Source organism: Perca fluviatilis, chromosome 9 (genome assembly GCF_010015445.1).
Source record: "Perca fluviatilis chromosome 9, GENO_Pfluv_1.0, whole genome shotgun sequence".
In the NCBI taxonomy this organism is placed as follows: Eukaryota; Metazoa; Chordata; class Actinopteri; order Perciformes; family Percidae; genus Perca; species Perca fluviatilis.
Window position 1 is genome coordinate 7,353,302 of NC_053120.1, and position 26,259 is coordinate 7,379,560.

The 26,259-nt window shown below is 42.9% G+C and overlaps 1 protein-coding gene across 1 annotated transcript; it reads left to right on the top strand.

The window, feature by feature from the left end:
- The first annotated feature begins 546 nt into the window (after positions 1–546).
- On the top strand, positions 547–26,043 carry LOC120565797 (solute carrier family 22 member 23). Its single transcript, XM_039811822.1, has 10 exons — positions 547–981; positions 3,165–3,268; positions 5,691–5,845; positions 15,135–15,321; positions 15,600–15,727; positions 16,698–16,800; positions 17,328–17,554; positions 18,640–18,672; positions 18,833–18,956; positions 25,474–26,043. The coding sequence occupies exons 1-10, from the start codon at positions 547–549 to the stop codon at positions 25,892–25,894; spliced, it is 1,917 nt and encodes a 638-aa protein (XP_039667756.1). The 3' UTR covers positions 25,895–26,043.
- Positions 26,044–26,259: the final 216 nt, after the last annotated feature.

The window sequence follows — 26,259 nt, forward strand, 5'->3', positions numbered from 1 at the left end:
AAGGGATGCGCACCTCCAGGAGGTCACCGTTTGGACAGGTATGAGACCTGTGGCGCACATGGATGAAGGACCAGCAGATGTTCAGTTGATCCCATTGTGGATGTAGCTCCATATATTCCACTTCTACACTACCAGCAGGCCTGGCCCAGTTCAGCCCCACATGGATGGATCCCGCTGTAGGAGCTGTACTCATGGAATACAAAGCCCGTGCTGGTGAGCATGCCTGCCTGTCCGAGTCCACTCCTCTCCGGGAGCCTCTCCACAGCTCTCTCCCCTCTCCACTCGGACATCCCCTGGTCGCTTCAAGCCCCCTCGCCATGAGGACGACTGCTCGGTGATTCTGTGCCTCTGCACGCCTGCACGGACCGGAGACCCCTATATTTGGATCGTGCTTTTTTTTTTGTTGGCTACACACGCAGGATTTATCTGAGCCGTGGGCTTCCTTTGTGTCAAAGGGCTTAACGCATAGTACGCGGACGGCAACAGAGCGGGGGCTTTGCTTCACCCGCTGTTGCGCCCAGCTGCTCTCTTTGTGGCCGGGCCGTGATGGCAGCCGGCCGGCCGGAGGCGCAGGACCACCCGCCCGAGAACGGCTTCACCCCGCTGGAGCACCCAGTGCCCCGGCTGCTTCCGCGCATCGACGGCTCGGTTCTGCCGTCTCTGGGGGGCTTTGGGAAACATCAGAAGCAGCTCGTGGTCCTGACCTGGATACCGGCATTGTTCATCGGCTTTAGCCAGTTTTCGGATTATTTCCTCCTGGCTCAGCCTAATGGCACGTGCGTGCAACCCCTCACCAACGAGAGTAACTGGACCACGGCACCCCCGCCGGTCACCGTCCCCGGTGGCGCACCCGCGCTGCAACCCAAGGGCAACGGCACCATCAGGGAGGGATACGGCGACGACAGCGGCGGTATGCTGTGCGCCTGCAAGGAGTGGAGGCTGGAGCTGCAGACGGGACTTAGCCAGAATGTTGTTACCAAGGTAACAACTGAGCACCATGTTAGACCCACAGTGTATCTCTCTGACAGAGGAGACAGCTCTCTGTTCACCACCATATTCATCATCTTCATCACTGGCAGTCTGACAGTTTAGAACAGAGCAGAGGTTGATACACAATTGACAAGTTAATGACCATAATATATATAAATATGTGTGTGTGTGTGTGTGTGTGTGTGTGTGTGTGTGTGTGTGTTTTGGGAATGGCATATGGTTAAAGTCAGTATCACATTATTAATGAGAATAATTTTCAACATCAAATTAATACCAAATCACATATAAGATAATCAGAGTGATGTTCAGTTCAATGCCCTGTGTTCCACTGTTGTGCATTACATCACACTAAACACTTAACTTGTGTAAGGCTGGACTACCAAATAGGCAAAGTGGGCAACTGTCTCAGAGCCATAGAACCAGGGAGGCACCCTTTTTTTCCTCCTGATACCGATTCCCATATCTCACCTCGGTGAATCTGCAGATGCGGATACCGAGCACCGAGTCGCCTGCCTTGACTTTGTGAATGTAACTAATAGCAGAAACACTGATATTTATAATGACATTGAAGAACCTGTATCAATATACCAATCTGCTTAACAATGGTCAGTGTATCTTTGCACAGTACTCCAGGGACCCTGTGCTCCAGACTTTCTGTCTGTTAGCAGTTTTTTGTTTATTAATTGTTAATTTATTTGGGAATATATATCACACTAAAGCACTGACATAAAAAAGGTCTTGCCTTATATGTGCCTTATAACCTAATCTTGAATCCATGTTTTGAAGACTGTTAGGGCTGCAACTTACAATTATTTTCATAGTCGATTAATCTGTTGATTATTTTCTTGATTTTCTCGATCAACTTATCAGTTGTTGTCAGTTGTGGTCTATAAAATGTCAGAAAATGGCGAAAAATGTCGATCAGTGTTTCCAAGAGCCCAAGATGTCGTCCTCAAATGTCTTGTTTTGTCCACAACTCAAAGATATTCAGTTTACTGTCACAGAGGAGAGAAGAGACTAGAACATATTCCCATTTAAGAAGGTGGAATCAGAGAATGTTGACTATTTTTTCATTATATAATTACTCAAACCAATGAATTGCTTATCAAAATAGTTGCAGATTAATTTAATAGTTGACAACTAATCGACTTTGCTGCTCTAGTCACGGTGTCAAAATCAGTTTTAAAACCTTCATTATTTCAGTTTTGTGGTTATATTTCGCATATTTTTTTTAAAATAATGTGTGTAATTACATTACAGTGGAGCCAATCCTGAGCCACAAAACAACTTGTAGAGAGAGTGGAAAGAGCGGGGGCCATGCTTTCATGTGTAAAATACAGAACTTTAATAAATAATTTCTGCTTTGGATCCAATTCAGACAGCAACATTTTGTAAACTGATAAAAACTGTAGGGTCATAGCATCCCGGATTCCACTGAGAGTCGATCAACAGCAATGTTGAGTGTTCCCCCAATTCTGTTTTCTCAGATAACGCTGGTGCTAATAGCCCGTACATAATAAACCCATACTGCCTGAGTTCTCCACATCACCACCGGCCATTTCACAACCCAGACCATCGGTCATAACCAATAATCATCTCCTTCTCTGCTCCTCTGCGCAGTCGGCGGCTCAGCGGGGAGTTCTGTAAATCATTGTTAAACACCAAACACTGTTTTCACATAGCTGAGTCGCTCTGCTGCGCTCTTTCTAGACACTTTCAGGGTCGTGCACAAGTATAGAGTACACATCGTGCTTCCACATTGTGTCCTTGGCTGAGTTTCAGATGCTGAGAGCTGCAGCGGTGCAGTTTGCACTGACCCATGGGCTTCAGAGGAAAGAGTGGAAAGCTATTGATTTCTGTTATTATGGACATGCGTCCACATTCACACACATGCTCCTCTCATCTCTTTTTTTGCCTTCGAGATGCACGGTTGAATATTTCAAAGGTGTTTGCAGCATGTTGGCACACTCATCAGCCTTCATGAATTATCAAAACAGTGAGTCGGAGAGTTTGACAGACTTCTGATGAGAAAAGCCCACGTCTTTGTTGTTCTGTGCAGCTTTTCAGATTAAAACAGCTGCTGATGTTTAATTCCCCTTTATCTTTTTTTGGGGTGGTTTTCTCCGAAAAGTCGACTGACGTTGCTCTCTCTCTGTGTTTCTCTCTTGTTTCAGTGGAACCTGGTGTGTGACTCAGCCTGGAAGGTGCACATTGCCAAGTTCTCTTTGCTGGTGGGCTCCATATTTGGCTACCTAGTGATGGGTGTCATGGCTGACTGGTAAGCTGCCTCTTTTATGTCTGTTTTGTGCCACTTTACAGCTTCTGTTAGCTAACCCTGTACAATCTATTCATCTGAGCTACAAAAAACACACATATTTTCTCACATCTACTCGTATCTAGCCATGCAGATAGTTTGGGTTTTATTTGTATAGGCTTTTGTCTCTAAGATTTCGGCCTCTATCACAAAATAGTGGAGGTGAATGGAGTTTATTTGAGCACTTTAAACTTTGAAAAATTACATTTAAACAAGACTAAGAGTGTAGAGCCATGCATGTTAGTGTCTGTGAGGCTGTACTTTGGCTGCACAGTGGTGAGTAATAATAATAATAATAATAATAACTTTTATTTATATAGCGCATTTCAAGAACTTTGCAGAATTATTGTGGCTAAACTAAAGGAGGTTGTAGGCTGTGGTAAACCAAAACAGGTGGTGTTTCAGGAGTTTTTTTTTTTTTTAAATGTCCAGGGATGTAGCATTTTGCATATCTGCAGGGAGGGTGTTCCAGAGGGATGGGTCTGCAGGACTAAAGGCTCTGTCTCCGAAGGTACAGAGTCTGGGGGGGAATGGAGAGCAGGCCAGCGTCTGAGGACCACAGGTTTCAGGGTGGGGTGTATTGATAGAGGAGGTCGGAGCGGTACTGTGGAGCCAGGGCTGTAGAGCTAAATGCTTACATCCGCATGCTAACTTGCTCACAATAACAACGCTAACAGGCTTTAGCAAGTATAGTGTTTATCATGTTCACCACCTTGTCTTCTTGTCTTTTAATGTTTTTAATTTGTTTTCAATTGTTTTTAACTGCTCTTTAATGTTTTATGTAAAGCACTTTGAATTGCCCTGTTGCTGAAATGTGCTATACAAATAAAGCTGCCTTGCCTTGCCTTGCCTTGCCTTGCCTTGTCGTCAGTTTTGCAGGTATTAGGTCATAAACCAAAGTATTGGACAAATTTAAATTTTGAAACTAGAATCTAGAATAAAAGTCAGGGAATCATTAAAGGTATTTCAAATGTCGAATGTGTACACCAACGTTCGTGGATATCCACCCAATAGTTGCTGAGACATTTCACTCTAAATCAAAACTTTTGAGCCAATTCATGTGGCTGTATTTAACTGGATAAGTAAAAACTTTGAACTGATGATGGCGCTAGAGGAAATGTCAATGGACAAACAAAGTAGTCAAAGGTTTCCTCTGGGGACTATGAATATCTGAACTAAATTTCATGGCAATCTATCTGATATCTGTTGACATATTTCAGTCCATATTGATTGGCCAACCGACATCACCACCCCTGGAGCCTTGCTACTAACGTGGCATCGATGGCATCTCAGATTGTTCTTAATTTTCTTTGTTTAAATTGGACATAGAGCTGTAACAATTCAAAATGTTACTGTCCAATTAATTGTCTCAGAAATAATTGCTATTGACAATATAATTGTCTGTTTATGTATTACATTTGCAAACAAATTAAAGTTTTGAATGAATCCCAGGATACATCTTTTAGTCTATATCACCCTTATGTGACCCAGATAATGTAATAACACAGGTACACAGTCTATAAAGTAAACCACGCCTCTTTATTATCATAAAACACTATTTTTTTTCTTCTTAAATGAACATAAAACTGACAATTACCATCAACAGTCACACCAGGGGCGATTCTAGGATCAGACCTTTAGGGGGGCTCAGCCCCTAATGAGAATGTGACACACATACAGTGCCTTGCAAAAGTGTTAAATCAGCAATTTCATTAGCCGATAATCTCTGAGCTAGCTACAACGACAACAACGTCAGCTAACGTTTTTTTGACACTATTAACACTATGGTGGAGACCTGACACTTTATAAGTCACAGTAATAACGACCAATTTGACACAATGTTGAGCTTGAGCCCCCAAAGAGGGTCTAAAATTGCCCATGAGTCATACCGCTTAGGACATTAGCTAATGTTAGCAATCAATTGCGGTTAAACAAAGAAAATTTGTGATTAGACAATTGTGTATTAATTGTTACAGGCCTACATGGACAATTAAAACCAAATATACTGTATCTGCATGGCTGAGATAGTCTGTAAACTGACCCTTTAAGTCACGCTGCTGTCCGGTATATTCACTGTGGTCACTTCTGCAGCCCCCCCGCCCCCACCCCGAGCTGCCTCGTGGGAAAAATAAGTCCCTGCATTGTGTTTGGGATCAGTAACCATGGAAACAATGTAAAGAAAATGTGCAGGCCAAAGAGGCCTCAGCTCTGACCCGACCCATTGACCTACTGACCCCCCCCTTAAACCAGGAAGCTCACAGAGTCAGAAGCAAACAATGACTGGAATGAGCCCTTTCACACCACAAGCTTCTTTTCTCAGTTTGGGACAGTTTTTCTAAACCCTTTGCTACGTCTTTCTCCTTCTTGCTTCTCTCCGTCTCTAAAGGTTTGGTCGACACCCGGTGTTGATTCTCTCGGTGCTTTTCATGCTGGTGTTTGGTCTGAGCGTTGCCTTCTCTGTAAACGTCACCATGTTCAGCACCTTGCGCTTCTTTGAGGGTTTCTGCTTGGCGGGCCTCGCTCTCTCCCTCTACGTGCTCAGTAAGTACATGCTGTCACCTCCTCCGGCCTGTCTGCTTATTTTTTTTATTTTTTATTTCTGCTTTCCTCGCTACTGTATTTCCACATTCCTGCTCCATCATTTATTGTGTTTATTTCATCTCATAATTAGTGCCTGAGTAGTACAGTATGGATCCCTGGAAGGGAGGTACAGTATGGGAGGAAAAAAAAATATATATATATATTGTGTCCCACTATAGCAACACAACAATCCCTGCAGACTGACCAGAATGCGACAACTTGTATTTTCACATATTGTCAAATAAATAGCTGTTGTCTTTTAAGAAATGTTTTTTTGGGGGGCGTTTTCAGTTAGTATGTTGATTACACGCTAAATTACATAGTTATGCAACCATTTAACATTATCGGCTTTAATTCTTATTGTTTGTTGGTGCAGAGACTTTGCCTTTTTTTTTTTTTTGCAAGAGAATGCAAAGGCAGGCCTGTTTTACCTCCCCGTCTAAAATATTTCCCTCTACAGTATGTCCCCTCGGTGGCTCTGCATTATAGCCAGTGGCCAAGGTGACACCAAACTGCTAATAGCATTTTCATTTCTCCCGAGAGTGCCTAAACCCCCCGCACTGCACTCCCCGCTATCCCCTCTCTCTGCGCCCCCCTTTCTCACCCTCTGCAGGCCTCCTCTCTGTCAGGCCAGTAGAAGATTAGTCACACATTATGCATGGAGCGAGGGCAGACTTTAAGCTCGGGCGGTGGGGCGGGTTTTCGTACCTCTCTGCAGGGGGTTCCCGATAAATCTCTGCTGAACTGCTTCTTAACACAAACAAACAAAATGGACGCCTCCGAGTCGTCTGCCGAGAGACTCCTGAGAGTTGGATTTAATCTGTGATGTATACAAAGGCAAACAAACACTAGTAATGCGTGGAATGGTATTTTATTGCCCTATATATGATGGGTACAATATCAAGACTCTCACTGTATGGGCTGTATGGGTGGAGGAAAATATCTAACTGGGATTTTTTTTCTGTCCATTATTGAGATTTATAATGCAATTACTATCTATACATTTGAAAATCAGGCCTGTATTTGTGCTTACTGTTAACCCAGTGCACACTTCCCCTTCTCCCTCTTTATCCGTCTCTACAGCTTGCTCATTCATGTCTCACACATAGACACACACACACACACACACACACACGCTGTCAATTTCCTCCTGTTATTTCAGTCTGTTTGCCAAACAGTGTATCTGTAATGGGATGGCAATTTCTCTGTATGTCACTTGTTTGTGTGCTCACTGTTGACAATGATGGGATAAGTAACTGTGTGTGTGGGTGTGTGTGTGTGTCTGCTGTTTGTGTGAGAGAACAGATTGTTTGCATGCTCTTTGAAGAGCAACAAAAACGGGTGTGTGTGAGTTTTGCGCGAGGTGTCTGTTGGTTGTCTGAGGTGTAGATGAATACGGTAGGAGGAACAGTCGGCTCTCTGCCACAGAACGATTCGCTCTGAAGTAACCTCACAGATAATAGACACAACCGTCCCATTAACAGTAAAAAAAAAAAAAAAGACTAATGCAGAATAACAGCACACACGTTTGGATCTTCCAATAAACACATCCTCGAAGGCTGAACGCATACTGTACTGACATATTAGCTGTGAGGCAATGCAACCCACACATTTCTCTCATTATTATTCCAAACTAAAACGACACCGATGCAGAGAGGAATATGAATCGTCTCATCACTGTACCTTGGTTCAGCTTTTATTGTTTTGCCGAGAGAGGAACAGCAGTCACCCTGCAGGACATCAGTATTTTGGCGGTGACACATTGTTTTGTTGTGTTGGCTCTGTAGTCCAGTGCATTGGGTTTTCAGATGAAAAATACTGGTTGAAGAAGTGACTTTAGGCTTTAGTTTGAAGGTGATTACATCCGTATTGCATGAACACTGGACCCATAGCTCTTTTTAAACAGTCTCGCAAGAAGTACTTGTATCTTTTACTTCAGTAAAAGCAGCAAAACTGCTCTGTAAAAAGACTTTGTTATGAGTAAAAGTCTTATAATTTTTAAATAATATGAATAACATGAATTTCAAAACTCTGCACCAAAATGATTTATTATGTTAATTCAGGAACTCAACTGTCTGTCATGTAATAGGCCAAAAATACAAATACAAAAATCATTAAAATCATGAACTCAAGTGGCTGCAGGACGACTCAATCACCATGAACAGTTTGTAATGTTCTATCAGACTATGACTACTCCAGAGTCTGCTCTTGAGACTTTGCTCTATAATTTTCAGGACAATTAGGGCAGGATTCAAGACAACTGCTTGGATTTCGGGACTGTCCCGGGACGTCTGGTCACCCTAAGCCTATAATTTGCAAGGGAATGTAAAGATGAATTGCTAATCCGAAAAAACCCTTTTTACTAGTTTACTACTTGAGTACGTATTTATTATATTATGTATTAGTTATTTTCCACCACTGCATATGAGGCAACTACAAGTGTTTTATTTTAGATGAAGAGTGTAGGAGGTTACTATACGTAGTCTCTCAGTTTTAAGGGCCCAAAGGCGGATACACTTAAATAGAGTCGTCATATTCAAAACTGTACTTACTAAGCTTGCAGTCACCCATCCAAGAAACCAGGGCCGAGCCCATCATTAGCTTCCGGGCGTGCTCAAGGTTAGATCTGGGATTGTGGCGAACATCTTTAAAACAAAGTCCTACAGGGGAAGAAAGGCGAGCAGTCAGACAATCACACAGGTTGTAAACAAGAGAGCAGTTTAGCCAGTCTTATTTGGAAGAGAAAACATCCATCACAGTTGACAAATCAACTGCACCGTTCAACTTTGACCTACTGTTCTTACCATAGTTGTGTGCCCAGTTTTCTTGTGCAATAAGGGATTTTCCAATTGCCATTTCCATCTTGGCCACGTTCAGCCCCGACAAAACGTGCGCTTTTAGTGCATTCCATTTACCTCAGAACTGGAAAGCCAAAGCTGGGAATGACGTCACACCCGAGTTGAATGCGTTCCATTTTAAAACTTTTTCATTGTTTTCATTAGCTCTAGCCAGGTTAGCCATCGCAAGCAATGCCAGTTTATAACAACGCATTACGCAGTTTTTGTGCATACAAACAGCGTGACAACATGTCCACAAATAGAAGTTGCACAGGACTGTGTGACTGATTTAGTGCGACACAAATAAGACAGAAGTGCTAATAGCTGTATGTTACTACAGTTTTCACAACTGTTGATGCACGAGCAGCCATGTTGGATTTTTAGCTCGGGGTAGTGTGATGCTGTCCGAGTCCGAGCAGCTATTATTTTTCAAAATTATTGCCACAGCCCATATAGAACCACAGACAGCAATTATTTTATCACTTTTAACACGAAACTATGCGTCAGATTTCATCTTCATATCCAATCAGGTCAACGTGCCGTTTCAGGTTTGCTGAGACACACTCACTAAACAAGAGAAAACAGAACTCAAAGCTGCTTCACACCGTTCCGAGGAAACATGTCGTTCAACACAGAAATCGTAGCAAAACGCTGCACACTGGTTTCAGATTGAACGTGCCCCTGGTCTCCAGCAGGTGAAACACATAATCAGTTGGATTGAAGTCATGTGACTGACTTGGCCAGTCAAAAACATGTTACGGGTTGTCCTTAAAAGATGGTTGCCCCGTCTGCATGTTAAGCATCATTATGCTCCTGCATTGTGCTAAAACTGAAGGGGGGTGGGGCTGTGTATAAAAAGGGACAGATGTTAACAGCCATTATGGATGTAAAACCCCTCAAATTAACACTGAAAGCCAGCGCATTAAAATCAGAGTCTGGTAGACTGCTGAGTGCTAAATATGCTGCAGCGGCGGGAAGCAGATCAGATAGACACAGAAATATGCATGCAGCACATGTATACTGTATTATGGATGATTGTATAGTAGGTGTGCATGTGTATGTGCTGTGGTTACACTGCTCCATTTTATCGTGCCCATCTTCCCACAGAAATACTCTTTCTGCCTGCCTCTTCTCTCCCTCCTCTCACCCTCCGTCACTGTAAACGCAGCGCCAAATTTCTATATCTAATTCCAGCACCTCGACTCTCCTCTGCCTCATTCATCCCATCCTCCTCCTCCTCCTCTCTCTCTCTCTCTCACACTACCATTTCATCACTACCAGCACGCTCACCCTCACCGTCACTTTCTCATTTTCTCGAGGCTCATTTGAAATCTCTCATCGTTCGGTTATCTCCCTGCAGCATGCAGCGAATAATAAACTCCACTGGAGCTGCCAGCAGGAGCTTTAGTTTGCTCTGCTAATGTAAATGTGTTGATTTGTGTGTTGTGTGCATATTTGGTAGTTGCATTCTGGGTTTATTAGTTTGTAATTTAGCACCTACCTCAGGACCGTCCTCTGGGAGCTGGAAGGAAGGGGCTTTTGTCTCCTCGTATCTTTTTTCTTTGTTATTCTTCCCATTACCCAAAGTCATCTGGAAAATATTATAAATAATAAATACTCTGTTGGCTTTAAAGGCTGCTCCTTCACAGCAGAGAGCAGACGTAGTCAGCTTAGGTTTACAGCTGTTACAATGGATTCCAAAAGCATCAAACGTCCACAGAAACTTCTCAAACCACTGCTGCAGCATAGTCAACTTCTCTGCCATTGATCCATAACAGTGTTTCCTTTAGGATTTTTTGTAGCAGTGGGGGCAGGTCCGAACACACGATCTCAACTGGCTAGTTATCCTCGTGTGTCCGCGCTATTCTCCGACATGCACGCTAACAATGCAGCCCTATTTCTGATACCGTAATGGGCAGAAATGTTGCCGTGGGGGGCCGCCACGGTCAAATAAACATAGAGGAAACACTGCATAAGTTCATCATGTTCCCAACAATCATTGCTTTACCCCCCCCCCAAAAAAAGGCTAACTATGCTACTTCATGTAGGGAGGCCATAGTGTGACACAGAAGTAGTGCATATAGCTCTGTTGTGGAAAGAACCTATGAGTGTTTGGAACAGAGGTAAAGGTTTGAGACTCGGGGGCCCTATTTTGCACCCGGAGCAGCGCAAGTGTCTTTGCTAGTTTAAGACCGACGCAGTTGTCAATTGCCCGTCCAGCGCCCGCGTCGTTTAAATAGCAAATGCACCTGCGCCCATCTTTGCGCCCGTGGGCGTGCTGGTCTTACAGGGAGGTGTGTTCAGGTGCATTCTTGGCGTATCGCTATCCTGAGGCAGCGGGAAGTGATCGCGCCATTGACCAACAAAAACCTTGTCTGAAGTCAATAGCGCAGCATTTCATTGTTATTTTAACAGCGCATTAGTAAAATGCGCCTTTGCAGGACGACTGGCAAAATATATATTTGTTTCTTTGCGTTGGCAGATGGACTTGCCTCATTCAAATAAACTCAATCTGAACGTGACCTCACTAAGACTTGACTGCCATTAGACGTAGGATCACTAGACTTGTGTTTTAACTTGGTAATATTCTGGAACAATTAAAAATGAATAAGACAACATAAGCCAGGCCTTGCCAAATGCTGTGTTATAAACGTCACCATTCAGAGACCTGAAAGACTTGCATAAAGAACTTGAGACTTGTTCAGAGACGTATTGGACTTGAGAACAGTTCTGGGTCTGAACAAACAATAGCAGTAGAAGTAGACTGTGCTGCAGGAGAAGACAAGTTTTGGAATGTTTTTATCAGAATAAATTGTGTCAACCTTTGAATTCAGTGTACATCCTATAAATCCCAACTGGCTGGAGCTGCTATAGTAAGATACAAGGATTTTCAGAGCCACTTCTCAAGGCCTACAGGGAGCGAGCATGTGGTGCTCAAAAGATGTTTTTGTTTTTATTGAGTGAGGCTTGCTGGACCCAGAGGAATTACGCTGCAGTTGCTTTTACACCAATGGGACAAGGTTAATATCTTTGTCTCTTCCTCTCTGTCTCTGCTCCTCAGAGAATTGTAAGTAATGACAGAGACATGCGGTATATGTAAAAGAGTGTGTGTGTGTGTGTGTGTGTGTGTGTGTGTGTGTGTTATGAGCACGGGGGACTACAGCTGACTCTTTCAGCAGGGGAGAAATACTGTCCTGTCAAGCCATGCCTTTGTCAAATCTGTTTCCCATCCCTGCCGCTCTATGAAGTCATTTAGTTAAAGGCAGCAGCAGCAGCAGATCATTTTCATTATTTAGTCATTTTGTTTATGTCATGTTCTATAAAAATGCCACAAAATATTAAATAAAATGCTCATCGCGAGTTTCCCGGGCCTAAAGTGTCAAATTCAAATTGCTTGCTTTGTTTGTCCAATCTCAAAGGTATTTAATTTACAGTGATATTAAAAACTGAGAAAGGCAGCAAATCCTCACATTTATTAAGCTGGAATTAGCTTTAGTTTGGCATTTGTATCCATGTTAGCAGCTCTAGAGATGGTAATATAAGTCTATAGGTCAGTCGATTGGTCTTCCACGGTATTATCTCAACAACTACAAGATGAATTGAAACCAATTCACACACGCACACACACACACACACACACACGCACACACACACACAGAGGTTTTGGCTCTGGACTCATGCTGTTAGAAAGCCAATCGTCTCTGCGCCTTGTTCTCATGCCCCGGGCAAGGTTATCGAGGGAGCAGCAGACAACAGAAAGTGTGTGTGGCGCTGTCAGCCATTTGTCATCAAAGATGAGTTTGGCCATTAGATCAGCTGCTTTTTGTTGCTTTCTCTTTGTTTCTAGCCTCCCTTGCTTCCATTATGTTTTTTTGTTTTGTTTTCCACGCCCGCTGACTGTTCAGATGTAAGGACAGTGGAGAAGCTGCTCTGTGAAAGGAGGAGGAGGAGGAGGGAGGGGGGGAGGGGAAGGGGTAAGGACGGTGGGTAAAAGTGGGGGATGGTGGCTTTACAAAGGTTGAGGGAGCCACTTCAGCCCTGATGAGCAAGAGGAAAGACTGGGCAGAAGGGTGAGGTGGGGGGGGGGAGGGGGCAATGAGATAATCAGCACAAGGAGAGCCATTCTCCACTCAGCTGGAACAAAAGGTTCTTGCCAGTGAGTGTGTGTGTGTGTGTGTGTGTGTGTGTGTGTGTGTGTGTGTGTGTGTGTAAGAGTGTTGATATCCCAGTAGAGTCAGCGGGATCAGAAACGTCCCCAGAGAGTTGGGGAGTGGTTTTGGTTTTGCAAGGTAGGTTTAGAGATGCATTGCCTTTGCCAAGGTACAGTTTATTTCTCTAGTGTGTGTGTGTGTGTGTGTGTGTGTGTGTGTGTGTCTCTGTCTATCTGTCTGATCCATGCCTATTGACTGCTGTGGAACCAGCGGTACCACAGAGACACAGGGCTGTGTTGTTTGTCAGATCAGTCACAGCAGTGGTGGAAATACAGAACATGCAAACAAACACTGTACCAGTAGGATTTTAAAGGTACCTGTACACTTTCATTTAATGTTACGTCATACTTGCCTCTACATTTCAGAGGGAAATATTGAACATTTTACTTGACTACATTATTTTGACAGCTTTAGTTATTTTGCAGAATAAGGTTGCACATACAAAACATTAATCATCATTGACTAATATATGAAGCATTGTTATGTATGCATAACTCCCTGATTGTACACTCAGGTACAACATTTAAATGCAACAATATGCGGTGTATATAAAAAAATATAATACTATTTAAAGCTGCATTCATTGTTCTTTGGCATGGACATTTGGGGGCAGCGGAACGAGTTGAAACAACATATTCATCTTGTAAGTCGTTTCTTTTGGGTTACTTATTGGGAGCAGTAGGCTAGTAGGACCCGGGTACCTCCAGGATCTGTGCTAAGCTAGGCTAGCGGTGGGTGCGTCAGACAGAGTTATGACACGCACAGAGATGAGAAGGGTAGGTATGGACTTATCTAACTCTGGAGGTTACGGTGAATAAGACAAAATCCCAATAAATCGGGCATGTTCCTTTAAGTTTTCCTCATTAATGTGTTGAGTGCCACCTCGAGAAGCCATTAAGTAGCGATACTGGGAAATCTATTTAGAGCGCCTTATTTTATTAAATATCTATTTTTGGCGCCAGCGTATCTATTATGGTATAGCTCAATGAATATATCGCCGTATCAACATTATGTCCCACCCCTAACATGTAGGCAATTTGTTCATTGTTAAACATGGGGGACGTTTCGTTTTGTTCACCGGTGTGTAGCGAGACGCCCCGGTCTTTCTTTTATTTTTATTTTTTTTCAGTATTTCGAGTACAAATTTGAGTGTGAGGCCTTGGGGTACTTTTACATAGTGGTATTACTACTTTTACTTTAGAACAATGTCAAAATACTTTTTACACTAATGGCAGATAGACTCTGCCTTTCTTCTTTGATGCATAAAGACAGGGTGAAGAGAGAGAAGGAGGGTTAAGGATTACGGGTCAGGGTAATTTCCTTCATCTGTTTTGGTTCCTGCAGAGAGATATTAACTCTAAAAACTGTCTGTCTGGGCCTGAAGAGAACAGAGATGAAGGGATTTTGCAGGAGTACCTTTATTTCCTTCGAAATTAATCATTTTGCCGTCTGTCTTTCATCTGAACATCTTTGTCATCTTTCTTTGTTTTTCTTTCCTTCCCTCTCTCCATGGGTCTCCCTATGCCTCCCTCTTGCTAGTCTTTATTATCATTCCTCCAGTGATTCCACTGATGAATGCAGGGACTTTTTGAAGTCCTTTAGAGGAGTCATTTGTATTCTACCCATCTCTTCCTACTTTCTCCTCTCCCTCCCGTTCCCTTTCCTCCCCCTCTTTTTCTTTTCCTCCACAATAAGTGATAAAACACGAGGCCAGGTTAGTGAGTTCCCCCCTGCTTGCTCTCCCTCCCTCCCACAATGGTCACCTTCAAGAAGACCTTGCCATATGGGCCAGGCCATCTGGACTGTACCATGTTACAGACAGGAGGGGAGGGGAAGAGAGCCTGGTCGAGGGGGGGGAATTAAGGGACGGTGACAGTCACTGCTCACCGAGCAGCTGAACCGTCTCAAAAGCTTTGACGTGTAGTCCATCTGAAGTTTATAAAGAGGTCCAGTGTTAAACTAGTGTGCTCTCATGGGAAGGATTAGTAATAGGAGTCCTCAATTATTCACAGAGGAAATTCAATACCGGCCCTACCATTAAACAAACACAAACATCACACTCTTCCAGGCCATTAAGGCTGCTGCCTAGTTTATGATGGTAATCACATCCACAGACATAACGCTCATACATAATTCACTCGTCTCCACCAACACTTAAAGAATCTATATTTTATGTGAAACTAAATCTTCCTCTCGTTTCAGGGATTGAGCTTTGTTTGCCAGCCTGGCGCTTCTCCATGACCATGGTGGCCAGTTTTCTGATGGTGGGCGGGCAGCTACTGATGCCAGGGGTGGCCGCTCTGTGCCGCAATTGGCCGGGCCGGGATGACTGGCAGGTCCTGCAGATTGTCATTATCAGCCCTTTCGTTTTGATGCTGCCCTACGTCTGGTGAGTCCCGCCCTCTGAGGAAATCCACAGGAGGTGGGAGGGAGGGAGGGAGGGAGGGGAATCTTGTCTCGCTGAGCCAGGCGATGGCTTGTACAGTACACACTGCACTACACAGTACTGAGCAGCCTCTGCTTCAACTAACAAACAGTACTCTCTTTCTTCTATTGTTTTTCCTTCTTCCCCCATTTTTGTTCTTCTTGCTCTTACAAATCTCTTCTCATCCTTCCTCTCCTCTCTCTCCACGTCCTTCCCATCCCTCTCTTTCTCTCACTCTGCAGGCTTTTTCCCGAGTCGTTGCGCTGGTTGCTGGCCACCCAGCACTACAGGCGGTCCAAAGCCATGATGCTGCGCATCGCCAGGAAGAACCAGGTTAACACGACAACCGAGCCGAGTGGAGTGTTCACAGGTGAGGTGGCGTTAAACAAGAACGAGTTATCCAAAAATCCATTTCGCTATGAATGTATACTCTTTATTCACGTCACTATGCAAATTACTTTTAAATTGGAGATGACACTGGTTATGTTGTAGCTGCTTCTCGGTGTGTGACGAAATGAACATGCAACTAACACAAAGACACTGACTCACATACAAAGACTTATGTAAAGATCTCCTTTTCCCAATTGTTTCTATGATGTAATGCAATTGCAATCAAACACATCAAACACACACACATATATATATATATATATATATATATATATATATATATATATATATATACACACACACATATACATATATATATATATATATATATATATATATATATATATATATATGCTCCTTCAGATCTTAAGATCAGTTAAGTCAGACTTCTGTCTAAGGCTGCCACTAATCACTGTTTTCATCATCTGTTTTGCAATTTATCATTTCATTATAAATGTCAGTAAATAGTGGATCACAATTTCTTAAAACCGAATGACAGGTCTTCAAATTGCTTGTCTTGTCCGATCAACAGAACAAAAGATATTCAATTTACAATATTAGTGGGCAGTAAATAATCACATATGAGAAGCTTGAAATAGTGAATTTTAGGGATTTTTTCTTTCTATAATTCTACAATTTCTACAATGAATGGACGATCAAAAGTGGATAATTAAACTGTGCAGTCCTTCAAGAAGTGACCTTAGACCTCTCCCCTCTCTGTCACCAGACATCTATTCCGCCCCTGCCTTGGTGATTGATTGAGCGTTTCCGACTCTCCCAGTGGCCGAGCAGACAGATAGATGATGAGAGCGGGCACAGGGACATGCTATATCTGTCTAAAAGCCCCACAGCGCATTAGCTTCTCGGTGCCAAAAGTCCCTTAGCGGCAGGCCTCTCATTACCTTCTCTAAGGATAGGTCTCAAGGTGTGCGTTTCATGTTTCCTACCAGAGCTGGAGCAGGAGCTGCACAAGAAACCCCAGAGGACCTGCATTGTCAAGATGATGAGCACCAGGAACCTGTGGAAAAACATTGTGGTGCTGTGTGTCAACTCGTAAGTGTGATGTGGCCGGGCTGGTAACGTTCCTTTTCTAATCAAAGCTAACATCCGTTGGTTTGGGAGAGCATGAATTACTGCCCCCCCCCCCCACAGGGAAATTAAGACATGTTATGTAGTGATGTTACGTTCTATACCGAGGCTTTGAAGCGTGTTTCAAGAAATCCCGGAAGTTTCCCGTGAAGCACGCATCGAGGCTTGTATCGTTTTAGACAAATGGCGTCATTGATGACATCCGAAGCCTCGCTGCCCGTCAATACCACGTGACTGGTTTACGGTTTTATTATACATCCATGATCTACACAAGCACATTCACAGCCTTTTGCCTAGTTAAATCCATGCCACTTTCCAGTTTTAGAATAGCCTACAAATATTGCCCCTGCTGCTATTATATTATAACCAAAAGGATTGATTCACACACGTTTGATAGCCGCATTCCTCTCAAGAAAATCCATTATGTTAACATGTCTCAGGTACCTCCTCCCTCTCCACTTTCTTATTTGTGTCTCTGTGTGTTTGTGCAGGCTGACAGGTTACGGGATCCACCACTGCTTCGCCCGCAGTATGATGGACCCGGAGGCCCAGCCCACAGCTTTGTGCCACGCGGACTATTACACTATGGCTGGCATCGCCGTGGCAACCTGCCTGGCGCTTTGCCCCGCGGTGGGGTTGATGGGTCGCCGTGGAGGGCTGCTCACCTTCATGATCATAACAGCCCTGGCATCGCTACTACAGCTGGGGTTACTCAACTGTGAGTTATCACACAGTCACGCTTTCCAGAGTTGCACCTGTGCAGTTTACAAAAATAGACCTTTTTCACGGCAGACATGTTGACATGTCATAGTAGGAAAAGCACAGGTGTGTTCAAAACCATTAATGATGTGGCTGCATTCCACTTAGACGCCTTGAATTGTCTTGAATGACAACCGTTGATGGCATGTCTCAGTGTTTCACAAACATTTTACAGTCCTGTACCCTTAAAAGCAGGGTTGGTAACTACTAATATATAACGGTAGCAGGACAGAGCTGCTAAAGGTACCTTAAACGCTGATATAATGTTAGCATCATGCAGGATCGACTCCCAGAATGAGGCTTTTTCTAATTTAACCCACAAAATAATACACTTCCCTATACGAATGTTATGCTATCCCTTGGCCTTGGAAGTAACACTAGGTCACAAATGTAAGAAAAAAGTTTGTTGGCCAGGCATGCTACCATTAGCATCCTACTGTAAATCTGAAAAAACACACTGTTACTCCTTCCCTTACACTTTCTGCTTGGGTTTTTGTTTTGTTTTGGAAAGGCAAGAAAAACCCTCAAAACTGTTGAGATGCTGGATTTATAGAAGCATTCTGACTAGTGTCCTCATGTGCATTTCACTTAATTGGCATGTCCATGAACATGCTGGAGGACAGACCTGCTTAGTTATGCTTGTTACGCTGTGATTGGACTATTGCTGTTCGGGGAAAGATTTTGCAAAAGTTCAAGTACTACAAAAATCTGTTCAGAAAGTTATGAAAGTTATTTCAAAGCAGAAAGTTGGAATTTAACAGTAGAGTTAGTTGTAGTCGCACGTTTTGCATCCCAGCCATTAAAACAGTACAGGCTGCAGTTCAACTCTCAGTCTAATTGGAGCCTCCTCTCATTCTCCCTTTTTGCTGACCTACATATGCAGTACAGAAGTCATTATTTCAGGCTTCAGTGGTTAACTGTTCAGAGTTCTCCTGAAGGCTTTTTTTTTATCTTGCTTGTTATGAGTCAGCACTGTGATTCCCTTTGTGCTTACTAATGACATGTTCTCTCCTCTTTTCCCCAATACTCGCTAATGGAATCCAGTGATTGGGAAGTACAGCCTTCGCCATGACATAGGTACAAGTACAGTTTGTTGATTTGTGATACATTGTAGTCTAATTTCAAGGTCCATCTCCTTTCTGCCCCTGGACGATGTTAAATTAGCTGTTGTTTTGTTATTGTGTTTCGTGTTGGGTGTTTCTGGTATTCTTACGTTTTCTTGTCCTCTTCTGGACAGTTCTGCGCGACACTCTGAACAGGAAATTCTCGGTGGCCTTCTCCATCATCGGCATGTTCTCCTCCCATGCAGTCAGCACACTCAGCATATTCTTTTGTGCTGAAATCACTCCTACTGTCATCAGGTAAGCCTGGGTGGTCATAAACATCAAATACAACACTTGGGGGAGCCTTCTGCAGTTGGCGAGCTCCAGAGACAATAAAGGCATATCTTATCTTATCGGCTGCCTATAGTAAACTATCTGCCATACACCATGTTATGTGTGGAAGTGTAAAATGTTTGCAGTAAAGTGTCCACAAAATTGACCACAATTGAAAAATTATGAATATTTATTCTAAAAAGGAATAGCGAATGAATAGCCCTACTTTGTGTTCCAATGCCGTACTACATACTAATTTTAAGTAGGTGTGAGTATGTAGTGTGCTAAACTAGCACGATGAGAAAAGTGTTTGCGTTATCCTTTATTTTTCGATTGCTCTATTAAATGTCTAAAGTCTTGAGCTGTGTATTTGTTAAGTTTAATTGACAGTGTGTTTCCAAACTCACAGCTTAACTGATTGCCAAGAATGAAAAAACATTTCCCGATTTTTGTAAAGTACATTGATTTCTTAGGTACTAACTGCAAAAAAACAGTACACTTTGACAATGACTATAGGGTCCTCCATACTGTGTATTATTACCACATATGGAATCTTTGGACACAGCTCTCATTCTCACGTTGCTCATTGGCTCCATCTTGTGGTGTAGTTGTGACTGACAGCTGAGTGTGGACTTGGTGCACGAGGGTTCAGTATGATTCAAACCAACTAGTTTGTATGAAGTGTTGTCCAAAGTTGTCTATAAGCACAGGTGCTTATACATGTGTGGCCACACTTGAAGGCAGGGCAAAAACATCTGCCGTCATTGCGAAGGACGAGACAGGATGAACGGTACAGATGGGGGTAAAGGTGCAAATATTCACACAGTCTCTCCTCAAAGGCATTCATGGGGTGCTTTTCATTATGCTAACGTGTCTCTTCCCTCACTCGCGTCTCTTCCTCGCGTCTTATGGTGCGTTATTTTTGTCTTGTAATCGCAACTAGTAGCTCGAGTGTGACGTCACATCCATGTCGGAAAACGAGTTACCGTGGGTTGTTGCGTTCTTTTTGTCACACAATACTACGAGTTGGAGAAAAGATGGATTTTTGTAACATTTTTAGTAACATTTAGGATTCTATTCACCCAGTTATTGACATATTACACAAATATATTTCACAGTTTGATGCATGAAAATTACGTTTTGATTAACGTTAACGTTAGGCTACTGCTCTGCTTTCTGCTCAAGGCTCGGCTTAAAGCCGTTGTTGTCATATAGCAACCGAGCGTCTCAGCTGCACAAGCTACAAAATAACTAATCAGGCGGTATTTAACTCCTAATAAGACTGTAGCGACATGCCTATAGGTAGCAGTATACAGTGCTATGTGTACGACTTCTTCATTTGGTTACAACAAAGACAAAAGTGCTTAAAACTGTAGAAAACCACAATGTTTACTACGTGTGATGCACGACGTAGCCATCTTTGAAAGACTGCGGTCAAGCCAGCCTCCACTTCAAAATGAGCGGTCAAACTAGCCACCCCTATATTTCGCGGTGCGCGTATACACTTGCTATTACGGTGAAACTAAAAACAGGGAATTTTCTGAAGAAGGCAATTTCCCATTCATTTATTCTGTCTGCCTGTCTGTCTATCTGCCTGCCTGTCTGTCAGAAAGAAAGAAGGAAAGAAAGATTTTAGCACACCTCACAACCTCTGTGACAACTGCATGATATGCTGAATTCCAAAATAAGAGCCCCCCCAAAACTCATATATTAGCTGTATTGTCTACACATTCAGAAAATCATAAAAAATAAAAGTCCTAGCTTCCACAGACCAATTTCACCTCAGATGGAGAGGACACCTTCTCAAGGTGTGATCTACAATGTTTCAGGACATTCTGATGTTGTTTTCCAAAATAAGAGCCCCCCAAAGCTCAAATATTAGCTGTTTTGTCTACACATTAAGAAAATCATAAAAATAAAAGTCCTAGCTTCCACAGACCAATTTCACATCAGATGGAGAGGACACCTTCTCAAGGTGTCAACTACAATGTTTCAGGACATTCTGATGTTGTTTTCCAAAATAAGAGCCCCCCAAAACTCATATATTAGCTGTTTTGTCCATACATTCAGAAAATCATAAAAATAAAAGTCCTAGCTTCCACAGACCAATTTCACATTAGATGGAGAGGACACCATCTCAAGGTTTCAACTACAATGTTTCAGGACATTCTGATGTTGTTTTCCAAAATAAGAGCCTCCCAAAACTCATATATACGCTGTTTTGTCTACACATTCAGAAAATCATAAAAATAATAGTCCTAGCTTCCACAGACACTGTGCGTGATTTGAGGCTAGGACGGAGGTTCACCTTCCAGCAGGACAATGACCCCAAACACACCTCAATCCAATATTAAATCTGTGGTCAGACTTAAAGATTGCTGTTCACAAGCGCAAACCATCCAACTTGAAGGAGCTGGAGCAGTTTTGCAAGGAGGAATGGGATGATGTAGATGTGGCAAGCTCATAGAGACTTATCCAAAGCGACTTAGAGCTGTGATTCCCGCAAAGGGGGTGTCTACAAAGTATTGACTTTAGGGGGTGAATAGTTATGCACATTGACTTTTTCTTTTTTTATTTCTAAAAAATAATTTTATGTATATTTTTCTCATTTCACTTCACCAACTTAGACTATTGTGTTTTGATTCATCACATAAAATTCAGATAAAAAAAACAACATTGAACTAAAGCCTGTAATGTAACAAAATAGGTAAAAAGCCAAGGGGGGTGAATACTTTTGCAAGGCACTGTACATGCAATACACCTTGCACAGTCACATTCTTGTCTAATTGTTGAATGTGATGATACAGATGTACTAGTTTTGCTGTTATACTATTCAAGCAAAGGGATGTTTGGATCCTCAGCAGTGTTTATGCACTCGGGACATGGCCTTGAGGAAAGATTTGTCCCTAGCTGATCGCTCAGAAGCTTGGAGCAGTGCTTTGTGATTGTTTACCTGCATGACACGCCCTCACAGGTTGTAACACCACAAGCAGTTTGTACAGAACTGGGAAGGCCACTGCCCTCACTGAAGACCCATCTTTGTAAGTTACAGGCAATTACTAAATGTGGACTCTTTGGTAGCCTGGAAGAGGCTTTGCCTGTGGCAAGAAGGTATGCCCTCCTTCTGTATGGCCAAAAGAAAAAGTTGGTTGGACATCCAACCTGGATGTGCTGAGGTACAGATTAGCATCTACCAGAGATTCGTCAGCAGCAAATCTACCCCCAACAGAAGATGCTTTCCAGCATGTCTTCATGCTTTCCAGCTTTCCAGAATGTCTTGATACTTACTGGGTCACACGGGGTCGTGTACTATAACCCTCAAGTGGAACTATTCTTTGATAACAGGGCGTTTCCTTTTAAAGTGAATCCAACATCATATGTAATTAGTCTCATATTTGACATTTTGACAGGCTTTTATTTTGAAACTACACATCAGAATGTCTTGATACTTAATGGGTCACACCAGGGCAAGGGGTAGTTACTATAACCCTCAAGTGGAAATAGTCTGTGATAACGGGCGCTTTCCTTTTAAATTGAATCCAAAATCATATCTAATTTGTCTCATATTTGACTTTGACAGGCTTTTATTTTGAAACTGTAAAACCGAATGTTCTGAAACATTGTAGTTGACACCTTGAGAAGGAGTCCTCTCCATCTGAGGTGAAATTGGTCTGTGGAAGTTAGGACTTTTATTTTTATAATTTTCTGAATGTGTAGACAAACAGCTAATATTTGAGCTTTGGGGGGCTCTTATTTTGGAAAACAACATCAGAATGTCCTGAAACATTGTAGTTGAAACCTTTAGAAGGTGTCCTCTCCATCTGATGTGAAATTGGTCTGTGGAAGCTAGGACTTTTATTTTTATGATTTTCTGAATGTGTAGACAAAACAGTGTATATATGAGTTTTGGGGGGCTCTTATTTTGGAAAACAACATCAGAATGTCCTGAAACATTGTAGTTGAAACCTTGAGAAGGAGTCATCTCCATCTGAGGTGAAATTGGTCTGTGGAAGCTAGGACTTTTATTTTTATGATTTTCTGAATGTGTAGACAAAACAGCGTATATATGAGTTTTGGGGGGCTCTTATTTTGTAAAACAAAATCAGAATGTCCTGAAACATTGTAGATCACACATTGAGAAGGTGTCCTCTCCATCTGAGGTGAAATTGGTCTGTGGAAGCTAGGACTTTTATTTTTTATAATTTTCTGAATGTATGGACAAAACAGCTAATATATGAGCTTTGGGGGGCTCTTATTTTGGAAAACAACATCAGAATGTCCTGAAACATTGTAGTTGAAACCTTGAGATGGTGTCCTCTCCATCTGATGTGAAATTGGTCTGTGGAAGCTAGGACTTTTATTTTTATAATTTTCTGAATGTATGGACAAAACAGCTAATATATGAGTTTTGGGGGGCTCTTATTTTGGAAAACAACATCAGAATGTCCTGAAACAGTGTAGATCACACATTGAGAATGTGTCCTCTCCATCTGAGGTGAAATTGGTCTGTGGAAGCTAGGACTTTTATTTTTATAATTTTCTGAATGTGTAGACAAAACAGCGTATATATGAGTTTTGGGGGGGCTCTTATTTTGGAATTCAGCATATCATGCAATGACAGGTTGTGATGTGTGCTAAAATCTTTCTTTCTCTCTTTCTGACAGACAGACAGACAGGCAGGCAGACAGAATAAATGAATGGGAAATTGCTAAATTGTTTTTAGTTTTGACGGTCTCACCGTAATAGCAAGTGTATACGCGCACCGTGAAATATAGGGGTGGCTAGTTTGACCGCTCATTTTGAAGTGGAGGCTGGCTTGACTGCAGTTTTGAAAGTGAGCTCGGGGTCCTCTGAGTTCAGACGACTTGACGAGTTGTAAATACGACCTCGGGGGCGTTCTTTTGCAACCGGAAAACAACTCGTAAAACGACTTCGGTGGACAAAAAGAACGCACCATTAGCCCTTCCCGGTGAGGATGTAGAGAGAGAGAGAGAGAGAGAGATGCAAACAAGAGACACGAGGACAGAGCTGCCAAATAAGAAATCCTTTGTTTCAAAGCGTCAGTCTTAAGCAACGTCAGTTACTTATAATGTGCTGCTTCAAACTGTTGTCACGTGTAGGTTTATCGGTTTTTTAAGCCCCCAACGTCTAGGATTAGGGAATGGTTATGGTTAGGGTTAAGATTAGGGTTAGGTGCCTTGAAGTCAATGGTCGCAGCGCTGCCTTGAAGTCGTTTAGGCAATGGTTAGGGTTAGGGTTATGGTTTTGGTTGGGTAAGGTGCCTTGAAGTCAACAGTCGCAACGCTGCCTGGAAGGAGACGTTGGGAGCTTAAAACACCATCAAGTCACATGTGGAGGGACACGTATTTATAAGTCATGCCACTTGATAAAAGACTTCTGCGTCGGATACCCCTGTGTTTTCCCGCTCTAAGCTCCTCCAGAAGCCTCCTCTCCTTGAGGTGCATTTAAGGGATTGGAAGACTGTCGATGATGGAGGATGGGGAACGATTTCTTGGTCACGGGAGGAGAAAGGACGCAAGGAAGCATAATGAAAAGCACCCAGGGTGTTGCACTCGTTTGCACACACAGAAAATGTCAAATGTATGAGGAATGAAGAAAGGGAACTTGAGAGACAAGTTCCCACCTGGCTAATTACTGCATGAAGTGGACAAGATTGTCGATTTGCGAAAAGTTACAAATAATGTTGGATACATCCCCCATATAGAGCTCAACCGTGACCGCCCCTTTGTTGAATGCCTCTGGTTCTGGCAGTGATCCCCCCCCCCCTCCAATTGCTCCATTGATTTCATTAAATGCTTAAATAAAGAGTTTTGGGTCTGGAACCAAGCAAACCTAAAGCTACAAGATGAATCGTGATCACAAAACATTTGATCCGGCGCAAAAGAACATTTTAGAAAGGGGCGAAAAAAGGCAAAGGTACAAGACGATCATAGACTCCAATGGTAGCAGCTCACTATAGCAGTTCGCGGGTATGGTAAACATTTCCATTTTTCAGAGCCTGTTTGACGATTCAACATGCACTTCACTTGAACCATACTGATGCTTTAAGAGTTCCTGTTGTTAGTTTTAGTTAGGGCTGGGCGATATGGAGAAAATCAAATATCACAATATTTTTGACCAAATACCTCGATATCGATACCACAACGATATTGTAGTGTTGACTATCGGTGCTTTCACAAAATATTTACACAATGAGATTTTTGATAAATAATCATCAGTAATGTGGATATAATGACTAAGTGGGGAAAAGGCAAATAATTACATAAACAGTTACAACAGTCTGGTAAGTTAAAAAAATCACTTTACTGTAATGCAGCCTTTAAAACCATATCCAAAATCTAAGACGATATCTAGTCTCATATCACAATATCGATATAATATCGATATATTGCCCAGCTCTAGTTTTAGTCACCTCCCGATTACTTTTGCTAACAGATCAGTTACACTTCCTCTCTCTCTCTCTCTCTCTCTCTCTGCGCAGGGGTGGAGGGCTGGGCCTGGTCCTGGCCAGCGCCGGCTTCGGCATGCTCACTGCGCCCATCATGGAGCTCCACAACCAGAAGGGCTACTTCCTGCACCACGTGATCTTCGCCTGCTGCACCCTGCTGTGCATCATCTGCCTGCTGCTGCTGCCCGAGCCGCGGGGCCAGCCGCTGCCGGAGAGCCTGGCCGACGGAGAGACCTTCACCCGTCAGGCGCTGCTCCATCCAGGAGAGCAGCACCTCCTTCTCGCCAAGACTGACGGCGACTACTCCCGCGTCCACGACACGCCGCTACACCTCACGACCACCGGGGGCGCGACAGTGGCGGCGGCAACCGCTCTGGCAGCGGTGCCTGCCTCATACGCCCTGGCCACCGGCGGGGAGGTGATTGGAAATAATGCCATAGCCAATGGGGTGTGAACACCATAGCAATAATCTACTACCGTGCTAATTATTGCTCAAGAATTTTAACCTGAACAGAATGGTCAATGAACCTCTGCAACAAAAAATAAAAATAATAATAAACTTTTAAGGAAGAAAAAAAAAAAAAAAGAATCTTTCGGATGAACCAGATGAACTCATTTAACGCCGAGGTTCGGGATGGTGACGATAATTCATTTGTGTAGTTTGTAGTGAATATGATTCATTCAGGAGTTGCCAAAAATATTGTACTTGACGAAGTTTATCTGAAGTCAGCGTGTGTTCAATAATATGAAAGTCTTCGGTGGCGTTGGTGATTTTCTTGCACTGCCGTCCGCTCTGTCGAGAACGATTTGCAGGTGAAA

Coding starts and splice junctions, on each gene's coding strand:
- LOC120565797 (XM_039811822.1), top strand. CDS start 547: ATGGCAGCCGGCCGGCCGGAGGCGCAGGACCACCCGCCCGAGAACGGC. Junction 15,728..16,697: donor GCCGAGTGGAGTGTTCACAG/GTGAGGTGGCGT, acceptor GTTTCCTACCAG/AGCTGGAGCAGGAGCTGCAC. Junction 17,555..18,639: donor ACAGCTGGGGTTACTCAACT/GTGAGTTATCAC, acceptor AATGGAATCCAG/TGATTGGGAAGTACAGCCTT.